The sequence below is a fragment of the Pseudophryne corroboree genome, chromosome 3 (assembly GCF_028390025.1).
Source record: "Pseudophryne corroboree isolate aPseCor3 chromosome 3, aPseCor3.hap2, whole genome shotgun sequence".
NCBI classification, from domain to species: domain Eukaryota; kingdom Metazoa; phylum Chordata; class Amphibia; order Anura; family Myobatrachidae; genus Pseudophryne; species Pseudophryne corroboree.
This window is the reverse complement of record NC_086446.1, coordinates 231,126,461-231,145,640: the sequence shown is the minus strand read 5'-3', so window position 1 is coordinate 231,145,640 and position 19,180 is coordinate 231,126,461. Positions and strand designations below refer to the sequence as shown.

At 44.8% G+C, this 19,180-nt stretch overlaps 1 protein-coding gene across 1 annotated transcript in view; it reads right to left on the bottom strand.

Annotated features, from left to right (window-relative positions):
- PTGIS (prostaglandin I2 synthase) overlaps nt 1-19,180 on the bottom strand; it is a 146,003-nt gene that overhangs the window by 27,905 nt on the left and 98,918 nt on the right. The window contains exon 7 of the mRNA XM_063958886.1: nt 7,636-7,798. Coding sequence (XP_063814956.1) covers nt 7,636-7,798 — 163 coding nt within the window. The remainder of the gene's footprint in view (nt 1-7,635; nt 7,799-19,180) is intronic.

Below are 19,180 nucleotides of genomic sequence, written 5' to 3'. Positions count from 1 at the left end.
GGGGTAGGTGGCATGTACTGAAGGGAAGGCAGGTACTATAGGTGTAATGGGGTAGGTGGCATGTACTGTAGTGACAGCAATTACTGTAGGTGTAATGAGGGTAGGAGGTATGTAGGGAAGGCAATTACTGTAGGTGTACTGGGGTAGGAGGCATGTACTGAAGGGAAGGCAGTTACCGTAGGTGTAGTGGGGGAAGGTGGCATGTACTCAAGGGAAGGCAGTTACTGTAAGTGTAATTGGGTAAGTGGCATGTACTGAAGGGAAGGCAGGTACTGTAGGTGTAATGGGGGTAGGAGGCATGTACTGATGGAAAGGCAGATACTGTAGGTGTAATGGGGATAGGAGTCATGTACGGAAGGTAAGGCAGTACTGTAGGTGTAATGGGGGTAGGTGGCATGTACTAAAGGGATGGCAGATACTGTAGGTGGAATGGGGGTAGGAGGCATGTACTGATGGGAAATCACATACTGTAAGTGTAATGGGGTAGAAGGCATGTACTGAACAGAAGGCAGGTACTGTAGGTGTAATGGGGGTAGATGGCTTGTACTGAAGCGAAGGCAGTTACTATAGGTGTAATAGGGGAAGGTGGCATGTACAGAAGGGAAGGCAGGTACTGTAGGTGTAATGGGGGTAGTAGGCATGTACTGATGGGAAGGCAGTACTGTAGGTGTAATGGGGATAGGAGTCATGTACTGAAGGTAAGGCAGTACTGTAGGTGTAATGGGGGTAGGTGGCATGTACTGATGGGATGGCAGACACTGTAGGTGTAATGGGGGTAGGAGGCATGTACTGAAGGGAAGTCACATACTGTAGGTGTAATGGGGGTAGGTGGCATGTACTGAAGGGAACGCAGTTACTATAGGTGTAATGGGGAAGGTGGCATGTACTGAAGGGAAGGCAGTTACTATAGGTGTAATGGGGGTAGGTGGCATGTACTGAAGGTAAGACAGTTACTGTAGGTGTAATGAGGGTCGGAGGTATGTAGGGAAGGCAGTTACTGTAGGTTTAATGGGGGTAGGTGGCATGTACTGAAGGTAAGGCAGTTACTGTAGGTGTACTGGGGGTAGGTGGCATGTACTGAAAGGAAGGCAGTTAACGTAGGTGTAATGGGGGTAGGAGGCATGTATATACTGAAGGGAAGGCAGTTACTGTAGGTGTAATGGGGTAGGTGGCATATACTGAAGGGAAGGCAGTTACTATAGATGTAATGGGGAAGGTGGCATGTACTGAAGGGAAGGCAGTTACTATAGGTGTTATTGGGTAAGTGGCATGTACTGAAGTGACGGCAATTACTGTAGGTGTAATGAGGGTCGGAGGTATGTAGGGAATGCAGTTACTGTAGGTTTAATGTGGGTAGGTGGCATGTACTGAAGGTAAGGCAGTTACTGTAGGTGTACTGGGGGTAGGTGGCATGTACTGAAAGGAAGGCAGTTAATGTAGGTGTAATGGTGGTAGGAGGAATGTATATACTGAAGGGAAGGCAGTTACTGTAGGTGTAATGGGGTAGGTGGCATATACTGAAGGGAAGGCACTTATTGTAGGTGTAATGGGGATCGGTGTCTTCATGTACTGAAGCAAAGGCTGCTACTGTAGGTGTAATGGGGTAGGAGGCATGTACTGAAGATAAGGCAGATACTGTAGGTTTAATGGGGATAGGTGGCACGTACTGAAGGGAAGGCAGTTACCATAGGTGTAATGGGGTAGATGGCATATACTGAAGGGAAGGCAGTTACTGTAGGCGTAATGGGGGTTGGTGTCATGTACTGAAGGTAAGGCAGTTACTGTAGGTGTAATGGGGGTAGGTGGCATGTACTGAAGGTAAGGCAGTTACTGTAGGTGTAGTGGGGGTAAGTGGCATGTACTGAAGGGAAGGCAGTTACTGTGGGTGTAGTGGGGGTAAGTGGCATGTACTGAAGGGAAGGCAGTTACTGTAGGTGTGATGGGGTAGGAGGCATGTATGTACTGAAGGGAAGGCAGTTACTGTAGGTGTAATGGGGTAGATGGCATATACTGAAGGGAAGGCAGTTACTGTAGGCGTAATGGGGGTTGGTGTCATCATGTACTGAAGCAAAGGCCGCTACTATAGGTGTAATGGGGTAGGAGGCATGTACTGAAGATAAGGCAGATACTGTAGGTTTAGGTGGCATGTACTGAAGGGAAGTTAGTTACCGTAGGTGTAATGGGGGTAGGTGGCATGTACTGAAGGGAAGGCAGTTACTGTAGGTGTAATGGGGGTAGGTGGCATCTACTGAAGTGAAGGCAGTTACTTTAGGTGTAATGGTGGTAGGTGGCATCATGTTCCGAAGTGAAGGCAGTTACTGTAGGTGTAATGGGGGTAGATGGCATGTACTGAAAAGAAGGCAGTTACTATTGGTGTAATAGGGGAAGGTGGCATGTACTGAGGGGATGGCAGTTACTGCAGGTGTAATGGGAGTAGGAGGCATGTACTGATGGGAAGGCACATACTGTAGGTGTAATGGGGGTAGCTGGCATGTATTGAAGGGAAGGCAGTTACTGTAGGTGTAATGGGGTAGGTGGCATTATATTCTGAATCTAAGGCAGTTACCGTAGGTGTAATGGGGGTAGATGGCTTTTACTGAAGGGAAGACAGTTCCTGTAGGTGTAATGGGGGTAGGTGGCATGTACTGAAGGTAAGGCAGTTACTGTAGGTGTACTGGGGGTAGGTGGCATGTACTGAAAGGAAGGCAGTTAATGTAGGTGTAATGGGGGTAGGAGGCATGTATATACTGAAGGGAAGGCAGTTACTGTAGGTATAATGGGGGTCGGTGTCATCATGTACTGAAGCAAAGGCCGCTACTGTAGGTGTAATGGGGTAGGAGGCATGTACTGAAGATAAGGCAGATACTGTAGGTTTAATGGGGGTAGGTGGAATGTACTGAAGGGAAGGCAGTTACTGTAGGTGTAATGGGGGTAGGTGGCATGTACTGAAGGTAAGGCAGTTACTGTAGGTGTAGTGGGGGTAAGTGGCATGTACTGAAGGGAAGGCAGTTACTGTGGGTGTAGTGGGGGTAAGTGGCATGTACTGAAGGGAAGGCAGTTACTGTAGGTGTGATGGGGTAGGAGGCATGTATGTACTGAAGGGAAGGCAGTTACTGTAGGTGTAATGGGGTAGATGGCATATACTGAAGGGAAGGCAGTTACTGTAGGCGTAATGGGGGTTGGTGTCATCATGTACTGAAGCAAAGGCCGCTACTATAGGTGTAATGGGGTAGGAGGCATGTACTGAAGATAAGGCAGATACTGTAGGTTTAGGTGGCATGTACTGAAGGGAAGTTAGTTACCGTAGGTGTAATGGGGGTAGGTGGCATGTACTGAAGGGAAGGCAGTTACTGTAGGTGTAATGGGGGTAGGTGGCATCTACTGAAGTGAAGGCAGTTACTTTAGGTGTAATGGTGGTAGGTGGCATCATGTTCCGAAGTGAAGGCAGTTACTGTAGGTGTAATGGGGGTAGATGGAATGTACTGAAAAGAAGGCAGTTACTATTGGTGTAATAGGGGAAGGTGGCATGTACTGAGGGGATGGCAGTTACTGCAGGTGTAATGGGGGTAGGTGGCATGTACTGTAGGTGTAATGGGAGTAGGAGGCATGTACTGATGGGAAGGCACATACTGTAGGTGTAATGGGGGTAGCTGGCATGTATTGAAGGGAAGGCAGTTACTGTAGGTGTAATGGGGTAGGTGGCATTATGTTCTGAATCTAAGGCAGTTACCGTAGGTGTAATGGGGGTAGATGGCTTTTACTGAAGGGAAGACAGTTCCTGTAGGTGTAATGGGGGTAGGTGGCATGTACTGAAGGTAAGGCAGTTACTGTAGGTGTACTGGGGGTAGGTGGCATGTACTGAAAGGAAGGCAGTTAATGTAGGTGTAATGGGGGTAGGAGGCATGTATATACTGAAGGGAAGGCAGTTACTGTAGGTGTAATGGGGGTCGGTGTCATCATGTACTGAAGCAAAGGCCGCTACTGTAGGTGTAATGGGGTAGGAGGCATGTACTGAAGATAAGGCAGATACTGTAGGTTTAATGGGGATAGGTGGAATGTACTGAAGGGAAGGCAGTTACTGTAGGTGTAATGGGGGTACGTGGCATGTACTGAAGGTAAGGCAGTTACTGTAGGTGTAGTGGGGGTAAGTGGCATGTACTGAAGGGAAGGCAGTTACTGTGGGTGTAGTGGGGGTAAGTGGCATGTACTGAAGAGAAGGCAGTTACTGTAGGTGTGATGGGGTAGGAGGCATGTATGTACTGAAGGGAAGGCAGTTACTGTAGGTGTAATGGGGTAGATGGCATATACTGAAGGGAAGGCAGTTACTGTAGGCGTAATGGGGGTTGGTGTCATCATGTACTGAAGCAAAGGCCGCTACTATAGGTGTAATGGGGTAGGAGGCATGTACTGAAGATAAGGCAGATACTGTAGGTTTAGGTGGCATGTACTGAAGGGAAGTTAGTTACCGTAGGTGTAATGGGGGTAGGTGGCATGTACTGAAGGGAAGGCAGTTACTGTAGGTGTAATGGGGGTAGGTGGCATCTACTGAAGTGAAGGCAGTTACTTTTGGTGTAATGGTGGTAGGTGGCATCAAGTTCCGAAGTGAAGGCAGTTACTGTAGGTGTAATGGGGGTAAATGGCATGTACTGAAAAGAAGGCAGTTACTATTGGTGTAATAGGGGAAGGTGGCATGTACTGAGGGGATGGCAGTTACTGCAGGTGTAATGGGGGTAGGTGGCATGTACTGTAGGTGTAATGGGAGTAGGAGGCATGTACTGATTGGAAGGCACATACTGTAGGTGTAATGGGGGTAGCTGGCATGTATTGAAGGGAAGGCAGTTACTGTAGGTGTAATGGGGTAGGTGGCATTATGTTCTGAATCTAAGGCAGTTACCGTAGGTGTAATGGGGGTAGATGGCTTTTACTGAAGGGAAGACAGTTCCTGTAGGTGTAATGGGGGTAGGTGGCATGTACTGAAGGTAAGGCAGTTACTGTAGGTGTACTGGGGGTAGGTGGCATGTACTGAAAGGAAGGCAGTTAATGTAGGTGTAATGGGGGTAGGAGGCATGTATATACTGAAGGGAAGGCAGTTACTGTAGGTGTAATGGGGGTCGGTGTCATAATGTACTGAAGCAAAGGCCGCTATTGTAGGTGTAATGGGGTAGGAGGCATGTACTGAAGATAAGGCAGATACTGTAGGTTTAATGGGGATAGGTGGCATGTACTGAAGGGAAGGCAGTTACCATAGGTGTAATGGGGGTAGGTGGCATGTACTGAAGGGAAGGCAGTTACTGTAGGTGTAATGGGGGTAGGTTGCATGTACTGAAGGTAAGGCAGTTACTGTAGGTGTAGTGGGGGTAAGTGGCATGTAATGAAGGGAAGGCAGTTACTGTAGGTGTGATGGGGTAGGTGGCATGTACTGAAAGGAAGGCAGTTAATGTAGGTGTAATGGGGGTAGGAGGCATAGGTGTGCGCAGGGTGGGTGCCTGGTGCGCACAGGCACCCCCTAATGTCTGGCACCCTGATCTCACATGCCTGATGCAGCGATCGCCGAGCAGGCTGATTACTGTCCCCTCTGCGCTGCAGCCTGTCAGGACTGCATTACTGACCGGATGCCTGGGTTAATCAAGGGTGCCACTGCCACCGGCTTTCAAACTCCCGGCTCCACCTCCATGTACAAAAACAGCGTGATGTGGTGTGATTACGTCATGCTGCTCGCACGCCCACCTGCCACACCCGCCACATGCTCACCTCTCTCCTTCTATGCTATGCCAACGCCAGCCACTGATGAGGACCAGCATGCAGCCAGCATTCCTCTTAGGAAGACAAATTCAATACTGGCAGGCGGTCGGCAGTAGCATTGACATGTCACTTGTTTTTCCAGCAGCAGCAGTACTAGTCTGCGACTGTCAGTGACAGTGAGTGGCTGACTTGTAAGTAAGCTGCTGCAGCTTGCAGGGGAAAGAGAGGGGGAGCCAGACCAGGCTGAGGAGGAGCAGTGTAATTACAGTGAGTGCCATCAGGGGTGTTTGTTTGGTGCACACCACAACATCTGACAATGTACCTACTTTATTAGGATTGGTACAAATATGGATATTTTATATTGCGTTGACCGTCAATAGATGGTGTTAGACACGCCCAAAAGGCGGTGCTAGACACACCATTCCGACAGTGCACCCCCTAATAAAATGTGCTGCGCACGCCAATGGTAGGAGGCATGTATATACTGAAGGGAAGGCAGTTACTGTAGGTGTAATGGGGGTCGGTGTCATCATGTACTGAAGCAAAGGCCGCTACTGTAGGTGTAATGGGGTAGGAGGCATGTACTGAAGATAAGGCAGATACTGTAGGTGTAATGGGGATAGGTGGCATGTACTGAAGGGAAGGCAGTTAGTGTAGGTGTAATGGGGGTAGGAGGCATGTATGTACTGAAGGGAAGGCAGTTACTGTAGGTGTAATGGGGTAGATGGCATATACTGAAGTGAAGGCAGTTACTGTAGGCGTAATGGGGGTTGGTGTCATCATGTACTGAAGCAAAGGCCGCTACTATAGGTGTAATGGGGTAGGAGGCATGTACTGAAGATAAGGCAGATACTGTAGGTTTAGGTGGCATGTACTGAAGGGAAGTTAGTTACCGTAGGTGTAATGGGGGTAGGTGGCATGTACTGAAGGGAAGGTAGTTACTGTAGGTGTAATGGGGGTAGGTGGCATGTACTGAAGTGAAGGCAGTTACTTTAGGTGTAATGGTGGTAGGTGGCATCATGTTCCGAAGTGAAGGCAGTTACTGTAGGTGTAATGGGGGTAGATGGCATGTACTGAAGGGAAGGCAGTTACTATTGGTGTAATAGGGGAAGGTGGCATGTACTGAGGGGATGGCAGTTACTGCAGGTGTAATCGGGGTAGGTGGCATGTACTGTAGGTGTAATGGGGGTAGGAGGCATGTACTGATGGGAAGGCACATACTGTAGGTGTAATGGGGGTAGCTGGTATGTACTGAAGGGAAGGCAGTTACTGTAGGTGAAATGGGGGTAGGTGGCATCATGTTCTGAAGCTAAGGCAGTTACCGTAGGTGTAATGGGGGTAGATGGCTTGTACTGAAGGGAAGACAGTTCCTTTAGGTGTAATAGGAGAAGGTGGCATGCACTGAAGGTAAGGCAGGTACTGTAGGTGTAATGGGGGTAGGTGGCATGTACTGAAGGTAAGGCACGTACTGTAGTTGTAATGGGGGCAGGGTGCATGTAGTAAAGGGAAGACAGACAGTGTATGCTTCTAATCTATATATATATATCAATCACACTTTTCATATTTTGTGTATTTTGTTTTAATCTGCAATTTTGTAGACTGCTGCACTTCTGTCTGACACACATGGGGTTGTCACATGTGTCTATGATTTATGGTGTCTCCTTAGAAAAAAATTAATTTAGATTTTTGGTATTCTGTTGTATAAATATCCTTCAACGCAACTAGATGTCGTAGGCTATACAAAAGCTTATGATCATTTGCAATTATTTCTCATTTCATTATATTTTATTACATATTTCTTCAATCATTTAAGTATGAAGAGTTAAGAGAAAATGATGCACCTGAACATTTTGTTTTTCATTACGTTCAGTAATAAGTCCTCTTTGTACTCACTGAAGATAACTGCATTGTCCAGGAGCTCCTGATTGATATCCTCCATTTGTTTCATGCTTCGTGCTTGGAAGACCTTCTCTAATTCACCTTGAACAGCTACCATGGCCTCAGGATGCTTTAGCAGAAAGAGTAGAAACCAAAATGTAGCAGGACCCGCATTGCCCTAAAAACAAAAGATAGTAAATGATGAGAGATTGTTCATCCCGTACCAGGGATCATGCGTTATACTCTAGATGGTGAGGAATCAGCTAGGAGCATTAGGAATTAGAAGTGATGTTTCTTGCATAATAATTGTTACAACTTTCTACAACCTTTAAATGCTTATTCCATAACATAAGAGGAAATATTCCCCACTGTAAATGTAATGACTATTTTCCAGGCTATTGAGAAGGACCAAAGAGGTCAAGTAATAAGTATAATAGCACACTGGATAATGCTGGTTTAGGGCCCGATTCAGATTCAGACACAAAAGTGCTGAAATCCTTATTTGGCGATTTCAGCACTTCTGCACATGAGCGCGCACATGCAAGCTCCTAAACTTCGATCACAGATGATCGCAGTCTAAGACCTAGAGGGGGGCAGGAATATGGCGTCAATGCTCCATTTTTAGGGGCAAGGTCCAGACAATGGAGGCATGTCTGGACCATTGGAGGGGTTGGCCGTGGCGGCTGCATGACGTCACACGCAACCGCTGCAAACCAAAAGATGACGGCCCTCTGACTGCCTACGCAGCCTACCTTAATCATGTGAGCGCATGTTAGCAGGGGGACAGGACACAGCATGCGGGATGGCCTTGCCCTGTGCTGGGCCGCCCCCCGCATGTTAAAGAAAAGAGTTGCAGTTTTGCGAGTTTTGCTAAACTACAACTGAAGCTGAATTAGGCCCTTAGGTGTGATTGCTTACTGGGAGCAAAAATGTGCTTTTGTACAAACCATGTTGCACTGCAAGGGGTGTAAATGCAATTTCTGTTTGCATGTACCCCTTGCAGCAAAAAAAAATGGTCTGTTCAGGGACAACGTTTGCACCCGGCAACTGGATTTGCTCTTAAACGTAAATCATCCTTAATGTCTTCAGCTAGTTAGATAATGAATTTTCTAGGGCTAGTTAATCTCTATGATGTTTGCCTCATTAGTGAATGGGGAAGTGGTTATGTGACCAGCGGTTAGGAGACTACCCCCACTCGTGGGTGTCCACAGAGTGGGAACAGAACCTGTGGCGAGCGCAGCGAGCCACCGAGCCCGCTGCATGGTGAGCGCAGCGAGCCCGCAAGGGGCTTCGTTGTGCTCGCTTCCCGCCAGCCACCTAACAACCGGGATCCTGGCATCAGTATGTTGACTGCCGGTCACCCAAACCCAACCCAGTGAATGTGTTACAAATATATTCTTATTGTGGATTATTCCGATATTCCTGAGTTAACCCTCATTTAGGTAAAACACTTCACCACAATGGTTTGTATAACAGACACATAGTAATTCTAGTTGAAATTCAGGACCAGAGTGTTTCATGTGACCAATAATAAGCAGTGATTCTCAGTGATGTACAGCACAGGACCAAGAATGGTCATGTGAGAATACCCAGTGATTCTAGGAATATATGGCAAGCAAGTAGTTGTATGTTTAATAGAAAGTGAAGTGCTTTTTATTCTAAAGATCGATCTCTAAACATGTGCTGTGTGTTACAATGGGAAATTGCTAGACAGTTTAATATTGTAGCAATACAATACTTACTCAAGGCATTTTTCCATTATAATGACCTTCACATAGACCTATAAATCTCATCGTTTCTATTTATCAAGAGTGCAAAGTCCTAAATTACAGTATAATGTTTTAAGGAAATTTGCCTTTTTATCTAAGCCACTCTGTAGGTGAAAGCTGTCGCCTGCTATCTCAAGGGACAGACCTCACAGGTGCATTGTGTCATGCTTACTCATGGGGAAGTCAGTTTACCATGAACACTGCAGTGTTAGGTGCCAACAGGAAAAACAAAATGTATTATTTAAAAAAAAAAAAAAATCATAACCAACAAACAAAAAACATTTTATTAATAGATTTATTTTCTATATGACCCAAACCTCTGTACACACCTAGGGGACTTTTTATCATTAATATTTGTGCATATTCCATGAAAACAACTATTTTTGGTGGATAGCCACAAGTATTAAGTAAGTATCACACCAATGTATGAAGGAGGGACTGCAGTAGTTATCTCCGCTGTCTGCTGCGGTCCCTCCATTTCCAATAGCAGCCTCAACCTCCATAGATTGCCAAGGGGAATGCAATGTTGTCAGATTTACCAGGCTCTGCGTTTGGTCCCCACAGCTAAAGCCATCTGAAGATGGCATTGTGCTGTTGTAGTGGTGTATACTTCGCAAAATTTATTGGGAGAGGATTCCTCCTGAACCCTCCCTGGCAATTGTCACCGCACATGCATGATCAGTAGAGCTGATGTGGCCACTGCTCTCCAAGCACATTGCAGTGACAGTCTCCTTTCGGAACCCCTGTCCCTGCGGGGGAACAGTCATACATTCACATGGTATAATCACATACTGCAGTGCGATTTTGGGTGCTAATAACGTGCCCAGATCGCACTGCAATTGTGATTATTGATAAATGGACCTTTAGATCCAAACACTGCATTGGCTGTACCACGGGACCTTGCAGGATTTTGGAGATCCTCTCACAGAGAGTTGCTGAGTACTGATTACTGGCAACACGCATCTACAGATGGACTTGAGTGTAAGTGAATGGAGCAAGAAGCTACAGTCTCACCTTGCATTCTGTTTCTCTACCTCAATTATCTCCCATAACGCAGCTTTTATCTCACTGTGTATTTCAAACACTTCAGCAAAGTGTAAATCTACTTTCCAGTAAAAACGAACCATTATTTCCAGAAATCCACTCTCGCTAATTAAAGGCAGCAGAGAGAAGCTTGTAGTTGCTTGCACAAAATGATTTGTTCATAACGAAATAAGTATTATTCTCAATGTACAGTATGTGCACTACTAAGAACCACAGTAAGGAGACTGATGTTTAGGAAGGATAGGACGCAGGACCCACATCTTATTTAACAAGTAATAAAGAGACTTGGGTCACTCACATAAAGTAACTTGTATTTATAAATGTTAATCTATTTTATATACACATAAAGTTCCACCCATATATACACTAATACACTGGAAACAAATAGGGGGATAATCTATAAATATATAAAACTATAAAACAACATAATGGAGTAAAATGATATTAACTGTGTGTCAAATGTTATATCAAAATGTTATTACAAATTAATATAGTACATAGGTAAATTAGTAAAAATTTGCAATGTTTTAGATTATTGTTAAAGAAAAGTATGTAAGTACAGTATGCGTTTGATAGCATTGAGTGTAGGTAAGTGTAATCCTAATAAAATAAATACATTTCCTAAAAAGATAGGGAAGTGTTGTACATAGTATTTTGAAGACTCATCATAAACAAAACCCTTTCTTTGTCAGCATCTAATCCATCCAGAATGTTTTTGCCAGGTTATCTTTTTGTTGTCTCCCCAAAAAAAAATCTTTTTTTAAAAATAAACCAATTTTTTTCCCCCTTTAACAATATTTTATATAATATCCCCTCCACAAAAGTCTAACTGTACAATTGGGGGAATTCAAATGTTTGAAAAGTCGGTTGGGTGTCTAATTTTTCCTGTCTATTAGCTAGGAAAAAACAGACTCCCAACTGACTTTTCAAACAATTGAATATCCCCCATTGAATCTTCCCACCAAAGGCACCCAACAGACAAAGTCAAAGGCCATCCTTTGTGTAGTCCATAGCCACTGATGATATCAAGAAGTCCACAAGGGTCCTTCTTGGGGGGGGGGGGTGCTCCCAGTTGGAAATGCATCAGGATGGTGATGCAGTTCAGCTCTCTGTTCCCACCAAACATGTTTAAACTGACTTTCATCAGGGGCATAGCAGGTAAGGGCCAAGTGATTTCAATGTAAAGTACATGCATATATACAGGTTGAGTATCCTTTATCCAAAATGCTTGGGACCAGAAGTATTTTGGATATCGGATTTTTCCGTATTTTGGAATAATTGCATACCATAATGAGATATCATGTCGATGGGACCCAAGTCTAAGCACAGAATGCATTTATGTTTCATATACACCTTATACACACAGCCTGAAGGTAACTTTAGCCAATATTTTTAATAACTTTGTAATCACACTTTGCTTAATGGACATTCACACAATGCATTTATGTTTCATATACACCTTACACACACAGCCTGAAGGTCATTTAATACAATATTTTTAATAACTTTGTGTCTTAAACAAAGTTTGTGTACATTGAGCCATCAAAAAACAAAGGTTTCACTATCTCACTCTCATGCAAAAAAATCCGTATTTCGGAATACAGGTATTCCGTATTTCGGAATATTTGGATACGGGATACTCAACCTGTATTTTATTATTATTATTATTATTATTATTGTAATTATTATTATTATTATTATAATAGCATGAACACCTTCAGGAAAATGCTCACAATGTAACTTTACGTATTTATCAGGATGACAGACAACTTCCACATAAACAATCTCTTTCTTGGCAATCGCTAGCACTATTCTTCCAAATGCCCAGCTGGTCTGGCATTGATTGCCGTGCCCCAGTGTAACCGCACCTTTTTAAAGGTTAATCTCCTCCCCCAACTTTATCCTAATTGCCCATGTTCTTACATTCCCTAAGGCTAACAATTCTGTTTCCTTCTATAAAGCTTATTAGCCCGGGTGTTCTCTTTGGTTTGTCCAACTACTGCTCTACCCTGTCTGCCAGGAGCAATAAGAGTTATACATGCTTCAAAAAGATGAGGCATCCTTAGCTTTTTAACATATACCTCCCCATTGCATCAATCTACCAGGTGGAGCAGATTGTGGTGGGAACGAAAACTCTCCTGACAGTGTGTTTGCCTTTTTTATTTATTTATTTATTTTGTAATAAACCCTGTATACAGTATGTTCCAATAAACTGATACATACCATTGTCTTCACTTGGTGTTTTTACCTTGGAGACAAGCTGGATGGACCCTTTAGTAATCTCAGTGTCTTATTGCATATATAATTGATACTGTGTCTCATCACAGTTTGTATTATATGCACTAAGACACTTACAAACACCTAAATTTGGACTCTTTTTGGACTGGTTCAGGTTATTGGTTGGGCTGAACCTCTAGCAAATAACGAATATATGATTTTTGAGCTATAAGTAATATTACCTATATGGACTCAACCTCAGGAGTGTGCATAAATATTGGTTGCTTAAAGGACACATAAATTGATACTCTGCATCTGTCTGAAATACACTTATCACTGCCTAACACTGCACTTTAATTTGTTGATAAATTCAGGTTATTTTTTTAGCCAAACCACCAGTAATAGTTTCTTTTACTACGGGCATTATAACTTTGGGCCTAGTTCAGATCGGATTGCAGCAGCAAATTTGTTAGCTAATGGGCAAAACCATGTGCACTGCAGGGGGGCAGATATAACATGGGCAGAGAGAGTTAGATTTGGGTGGGGTGTGTTCAAACTGAAATCTAAATTGCAGTGTAAAAATAAAGCAGCCAGTATTTACCCTGCACAGAAAGAAAATAACCCACCCAAATCTAACTCTCTCTGCACATGTTATATCTGCCACACCTGCAGTGCACATGGGGGGTCATTCCGAGTTGTTCGCTCTGTATTTTTTTCTCGCAATGGAGCGATTAGTCGCTAATGCGCATGCGCAAGCGCAATGTCCGCAGTACGACTGCGCCAAGTAAATTTGCTATGCAGTTAGGTATTTTACTCACGGCATTGCAAGGTTTTTTCTTCGTTCTGGTGATCGTAATGTGATTGACAGGAAGTGGGTGTTTCTGGGCGGAAACAGGCCGTTTTATGGGTGTGTGCGAAAAAACTCTACCGTTTCTGGGTAAAACGCGGGAGTGGCTGGAGAAACGGAGGAGTGTCTGGGCGAACGCTGGGTGTGTTTGTGACGTCAAACCAGGAACGACAAGCACTGAACTGATCGCAGATGCCGAGTAAGTGTGGAGCTACTCAGAAACTGCTAAGAGGTGTCTATTCGCTATTTTGCTAATCTTTCGTTCGCAATTTTGATAAGTTAAGATTCACTCCCAGTAGGCGGCGGCTTAGCGTGTGCAAAGCTGCTAAAAGCAGCTTGCGAGCGAACAACTCGGAATGACCCCCATGGTTTTGGAACCATGGTTTTGGTACCTGCAGTGCAGAGCCGGTCATAGGCATACGCAAACTAGGCAAATGCCTAGGGCATTTGATATGCCTAGGGGCATCAGCAGCTTCTGCTGATTAAAATGATATGTGTCATGCCTATATTCTGTGTGTAGAATTTCATATGCAGATACAGCCACAGTCTCACACAGTATATAGTGATGCTGCATATCAGTTTAATCAGCAGAAGCTGCTTGTTCATCCTAGCCACATAGCAATGCAAATAAGATGCATTTTCATTTAAAAAAAAAGGTGCCTGACGTTAGCATTGAGGCAAGATTTTTGAGGACACATCTGTATCCAACCTGAGGCAGAGGTCTCAGTGTTAGTGGCAGTGTGAGTGCTGTGTGCATGTGAGTGGGTTGGTTGTGCATGTGCAGTAGTGTTCAGAATATGAGTAAGGAGCATTATGTGTGTCATGTAAAAATGCATTAATAATGTGCAACATATGTATAAAGGGGCACAATGTGTGTCATTATGTGTATAAGGGCATTAATAATGTGCGGCATATGTGTAACAGGGTACTACTGTATGTGTGTCATTATGTGTATAGGGGCACTAATAATGTGCAGCAAATGTGTTGGGGGCACTATGTGTGTCATTATGTGTATAAGGGCATTAATAATGTGTGGCATATGTGTAAGGGACATTATGTGTAAAAGGGCATTAATAAAGGTTGTCATAATGTGTAAGGCGCATTATGTTTATAAGGATATTAATAATGTGTCTCATATGTCTAAGGGGCATTACTGTGTGGAATTGTGTATAAATGCATTACTAATGTGTGGCATTATGTGTATAAGGTGCTCTACTATGTGGCATTGCATATAGAAAGGGCACTACTGTGTCGTCTAGTGTGAATAAAGAGCAGTAGGGTGTGGTGTAATGTGAATAAGGAGCAATTAAGTGTGATGTAATGTGAATAAGGGGCTCTACTGTGAGGAGTAACGTTTATAAGGTAAAGTGATACTACTGTGGGATGTAATATGAATTATGGACACTATCGCATGATCAAATGTGAATAAAGTTGCAGCACTGTGTGGCATAATTGGAATTGGGGTTACTATTGTGTAGCCATGCCCCTTGCCAGCAAAAACACACCCCTTTTTGGGCTGTGCGCCAAATGTGCGAACTGTTCCTATTTAAAATATAGGGGTACAAACACCAAAATAAGGACTGCTATGGGTGAGGGGTGATGGTGCTAGGAAAGAGGTGCAAGGTCAGAGGCGGAACCAGCAGTGGTGCAAGGGGGCACCAGCCAAAATCTTACCTATGGCATCATATTGGTTAGGGCCGGCTCTGCTGCAGTGCAACAAGCATTTACACCTCAATGGATCCAATTTGGGAATATATATACACACCTCTCCCACTCATAACGCTATCATATCTCACAATTGAAAATATTTCCCATATTGTCGCCCAAAGATAACTCTTAAAAAAACTTTTTTGCTCCAATTATAAGATAGTTTGCCTATGAAGGCAAGGGTCACATGTTGACTATTTCTATCACATAGACATAAGGAGATATTACCTAAGTGGTACATGTTCTTTTCTAAATCATAACTAAAAAACACTGTCAGTTTGATACAAATGATGTTATGACATACCTAATTAAAATTTAAGATAAAAATATTGTAAAAATAAGTGTACCCCCAAAAAGAGAGTACTCCCTCTTTCTTTACATGCCCTCCTGTAAAAAAAAACACCCCTGATAAAAAAAACTGTTATTCATAACCTCAGGGGAGCACCGCCAGCCTTTGGCTCTATTTAAGAAAGAAAATTATATACCATCAAGAAATAACCTCTACTGTTGGTTAACACATACCTTCATTACATCATTGCTGGTGCAGGGTCCCCCCCCCCCCCCACCCTATCAAGTCATCGCTGTACAGTACATGTTTTGCTGTTCTTTCAATCACCAAAAGCCAAATTTCAAACTGCCTTTTAGCATTTTCTCTGTGTTACCTTTGTGGGCAAGTGGGAATCAAAATCTGGCTTCAATAAGAATACCTCGATGACACCACTTGTGACACTGACCTTCAGGATGTTGCTATAGTTTGTCTGGATGACAGACAATTTCCATATAAACAAGTCTTTATCTTAGTCCAGGTGCTCTTTTTGGCTTTATTGGCTGTAGCTCCTCCTTGCAGCTTTTAAAAGGATGTGGTAAATCCTTATCTTTACACAATAAATATATAATCCATACTTGCCTACTCTGCTGGAAGTTGTGGGAGACTCGGGAAGTTGTGGGAGACTCGGGTAGTCTCCCGCACAGTGCTCAATTTGGGCCTGTATACACTGGTATGGCATACCGGCACTTCGGGCACTGATTCCCCCCCCCCCTCCCTTTCTACCGCCTCTGCTGACTTCCGCGCTGCCAATTGAAGCTGTGAAACCGGCAGCCAATCAGGAGCGGCGACTGGCTGCCGGTCCGTGGCAGATTTCAATTGGCGGCCTTCAGACGGACCTCACCGTCGCCGCACCAAAGGATCTACTCCTCACCCCCGCTGCCGCCGCCCGTGGTCTCCTTCTCACCACCGCTGCCGATGGGCTCCTCCACCGCCGCCCACGGCCTCCTCCTCACCGCTGCAGACTACACCTCTGCACAGCCCCCTCCGCACCTTCACTGCTCATCTCATTAGGTTATGTTCCCCTTCTTCCCCATGTCCCTCTGTCACTCTCCCTGTCACTGCTGTGACTCTCTCTGTACCTGCTGTCACTCTCCCTGTCACTGCGGTCACTCTCTCTGTCACTGCTGTCACTCTCTCTCCCCCTGTCCCTGAATTTTGGCTCATACTGTGTGGGATAATGTAAATTTTGGCTCATACTGTGTGCCATATAGTGAATGTTGGCTCATTCTGTGTGGCGTAATGTGAATTTTGGCTCTTTCTGTGGGAATTTTGGCTCATTCAGTGGGCATAATGTGAGCTTTGACTTATTCTGTGTGGGATAATGTGTAAGGGGCACCAGTACTAGATAGTATAAGGGGTCCTACTATTGTGGTGTAATGTGTATATGGGGGGTCATTCCGAGTTGATCGCTAGCTGCCGTTGTTCGCAGCGCAGTAATCAGGCTAAAAATCAGCATTTCTGTGCATGCGTATGCTCTGCAATGCACACGCGCAACGTATGGGTACAAAGCCCGTTGTAGTTGTGCACAGGTTCTAGCAAAGTTTTTAGTCGCACTGGCGGCCGCAAGAAGATTGACAGGAAGGGGGCGTATCTGGATGTCAAATGACCGTTTTCAGGGAGTGTTTGCAAAAACACAGGCGTGTCTGAAAAAACGCAGGCGTGGCTGGGCGTTCGATGGGCGGGTGTATGACGTCAAATACGGACACGAATAGGCTGAAGTGATCGCAAGCACTGAGTAGGTTCAGAGCTACTCAGAAACTGCACAAACTGTTTTTGCAGAGCTCGGCTGCACATGCGTTCGCACTTCTGCTAAGCTAAAATACACTCCCCAGTGTGCGGCGGCATAGCGTTTGCACGGCTGCTAAAACTAGCTAGAGAGCTGTCAACTCAGAAAGACCCCCATGGTGTGGTACACTACACTTATGGACATGCCCCTTTTGGGTGACAATGCCCACTTTTGTTTGACCACGCCCCTTTTTATGCAGGCACACGCATAATTACAACCTTCACTTTTCCATACCCTCATTTCAAAATTTCCACTTTGACCACTGCTCCTGCACCCATGGAAGAGTATGCAAATATCCTGCCTGCTATCTACTGTAACTAACACTTTTTAACACTTCAGTTACTCCACTAGTGTGATGCTCTGGGGTTATTTGGCTGGGCTAGTTTGGGGGTGACCATAACCCATAGTGTTATGGGTATGGCCATGATTATGCTAAAAACCTCTATTTATTGCAAAATGTATTGTAACATCTTTTTTTCTCTTTGTGTGTGGGACTACAGGTACCAGCAGGCCCTTTAATGCCCCACCTATTGGTACTTGTGGTGCTCCAAGTAGCAGCATGTGGGGGAGGCTTGCTGGGACCTGTAGTTCCACAAGTAACACACTATTAATTCTAATTTTTACACTGAAATTCTATGAACTTGGCACCCAAAGCCCAGAGGTGGCGGGCATAGCCCCGGGCTTCAGCCCTGGCCCTTGGGTGCCCTGGAAGGTGGGGTGAACCCACTCCCCCATGGAACAACGGCCAGGGCTGGCTGGTTGGGGGGTGGGGGTGAGGGGGGGTGGGAAGGAGGGGTAATGCTACGGCCACAGGGACCAGTATAAACATTTCCCCCAGCTGCGGCATTTCCTCCTTGGCTAGTGGAGGCCTATGTTGGTTTTAAAAATACGGTGGACCCCTATGTCCTTTTCACCCATATTTTTGAAACCAGGACCAGTCCAAAAGCCTGGGGCTGGCTATGCTTAGAAGGGGTCTCCTCACACAGGCCCTCATTCCCAGTTAATCACTCGCTTGCAACTTTTTGCAGTGCTGCGATTAGATAGTCGCCGCCTATGGGGGAGTGTATTTTTGCTTTGCAAGTGTGCGAACGCTTTTGCAGCCGATGGCACAAAAAAGTTTTTAGCAGTTCCTGAGTTGCTCTGGACTTACTCAGCCGCTGCGATCACGTCAGTCTTTTAGGTCCCGGAACTGACGTCAGACACCCGCCCTGCAAACGCTTGGACACGCCTGTGTTTTTCCAAACACTTCCAGAAAACGGTCAGTTGACATCCACAAACTTCCTCTTTCTGTCAATCACCTTGCGAATGGCTGTGCGAATGGATTCTTCGTTAAATCCATCGTCAGCACTGATCTTCTTTGTACCAGTACGACGCGCCTGCGCATTGCGGTGCATACGCATGCGCAGTTTTGCCGAGCTTTAATCTGATCGCATCGCTGCGAAAAGTTGCTAGCAAGTGATCAACTTGGAATGACCCCCACAGTTCTTTTATTTTTTTATTTGAACTCTTTAATGAACTTTTACACAAAGAAGCCCTGCACTGATCTCACTTATCCATGTAGCCTTCTCTAAACATGCTGCTTAAGGGGACATCTATTTGAAAAGTGCATTTTCAGCCGATTCACGGTTGTGTTTGCAGACGTAAATCTTGGTAAATTTCTGTGTTGTAGTGGTGCCTATGGAAAGTCGTTCTGAGTTTGGCCGATGGTGTATTTGTTTGTACATGTCTGTTCAACCATGTTTTTCAGTTCTATTTGATCAAACAATGCCATGTTTTATGTTTAGTAAATTACCGAGATGGAAAATACAACCGAGTTGAACACGGTGCTTAGTAAGTTTCCCTCTTAGTATCTGCCCATCTGC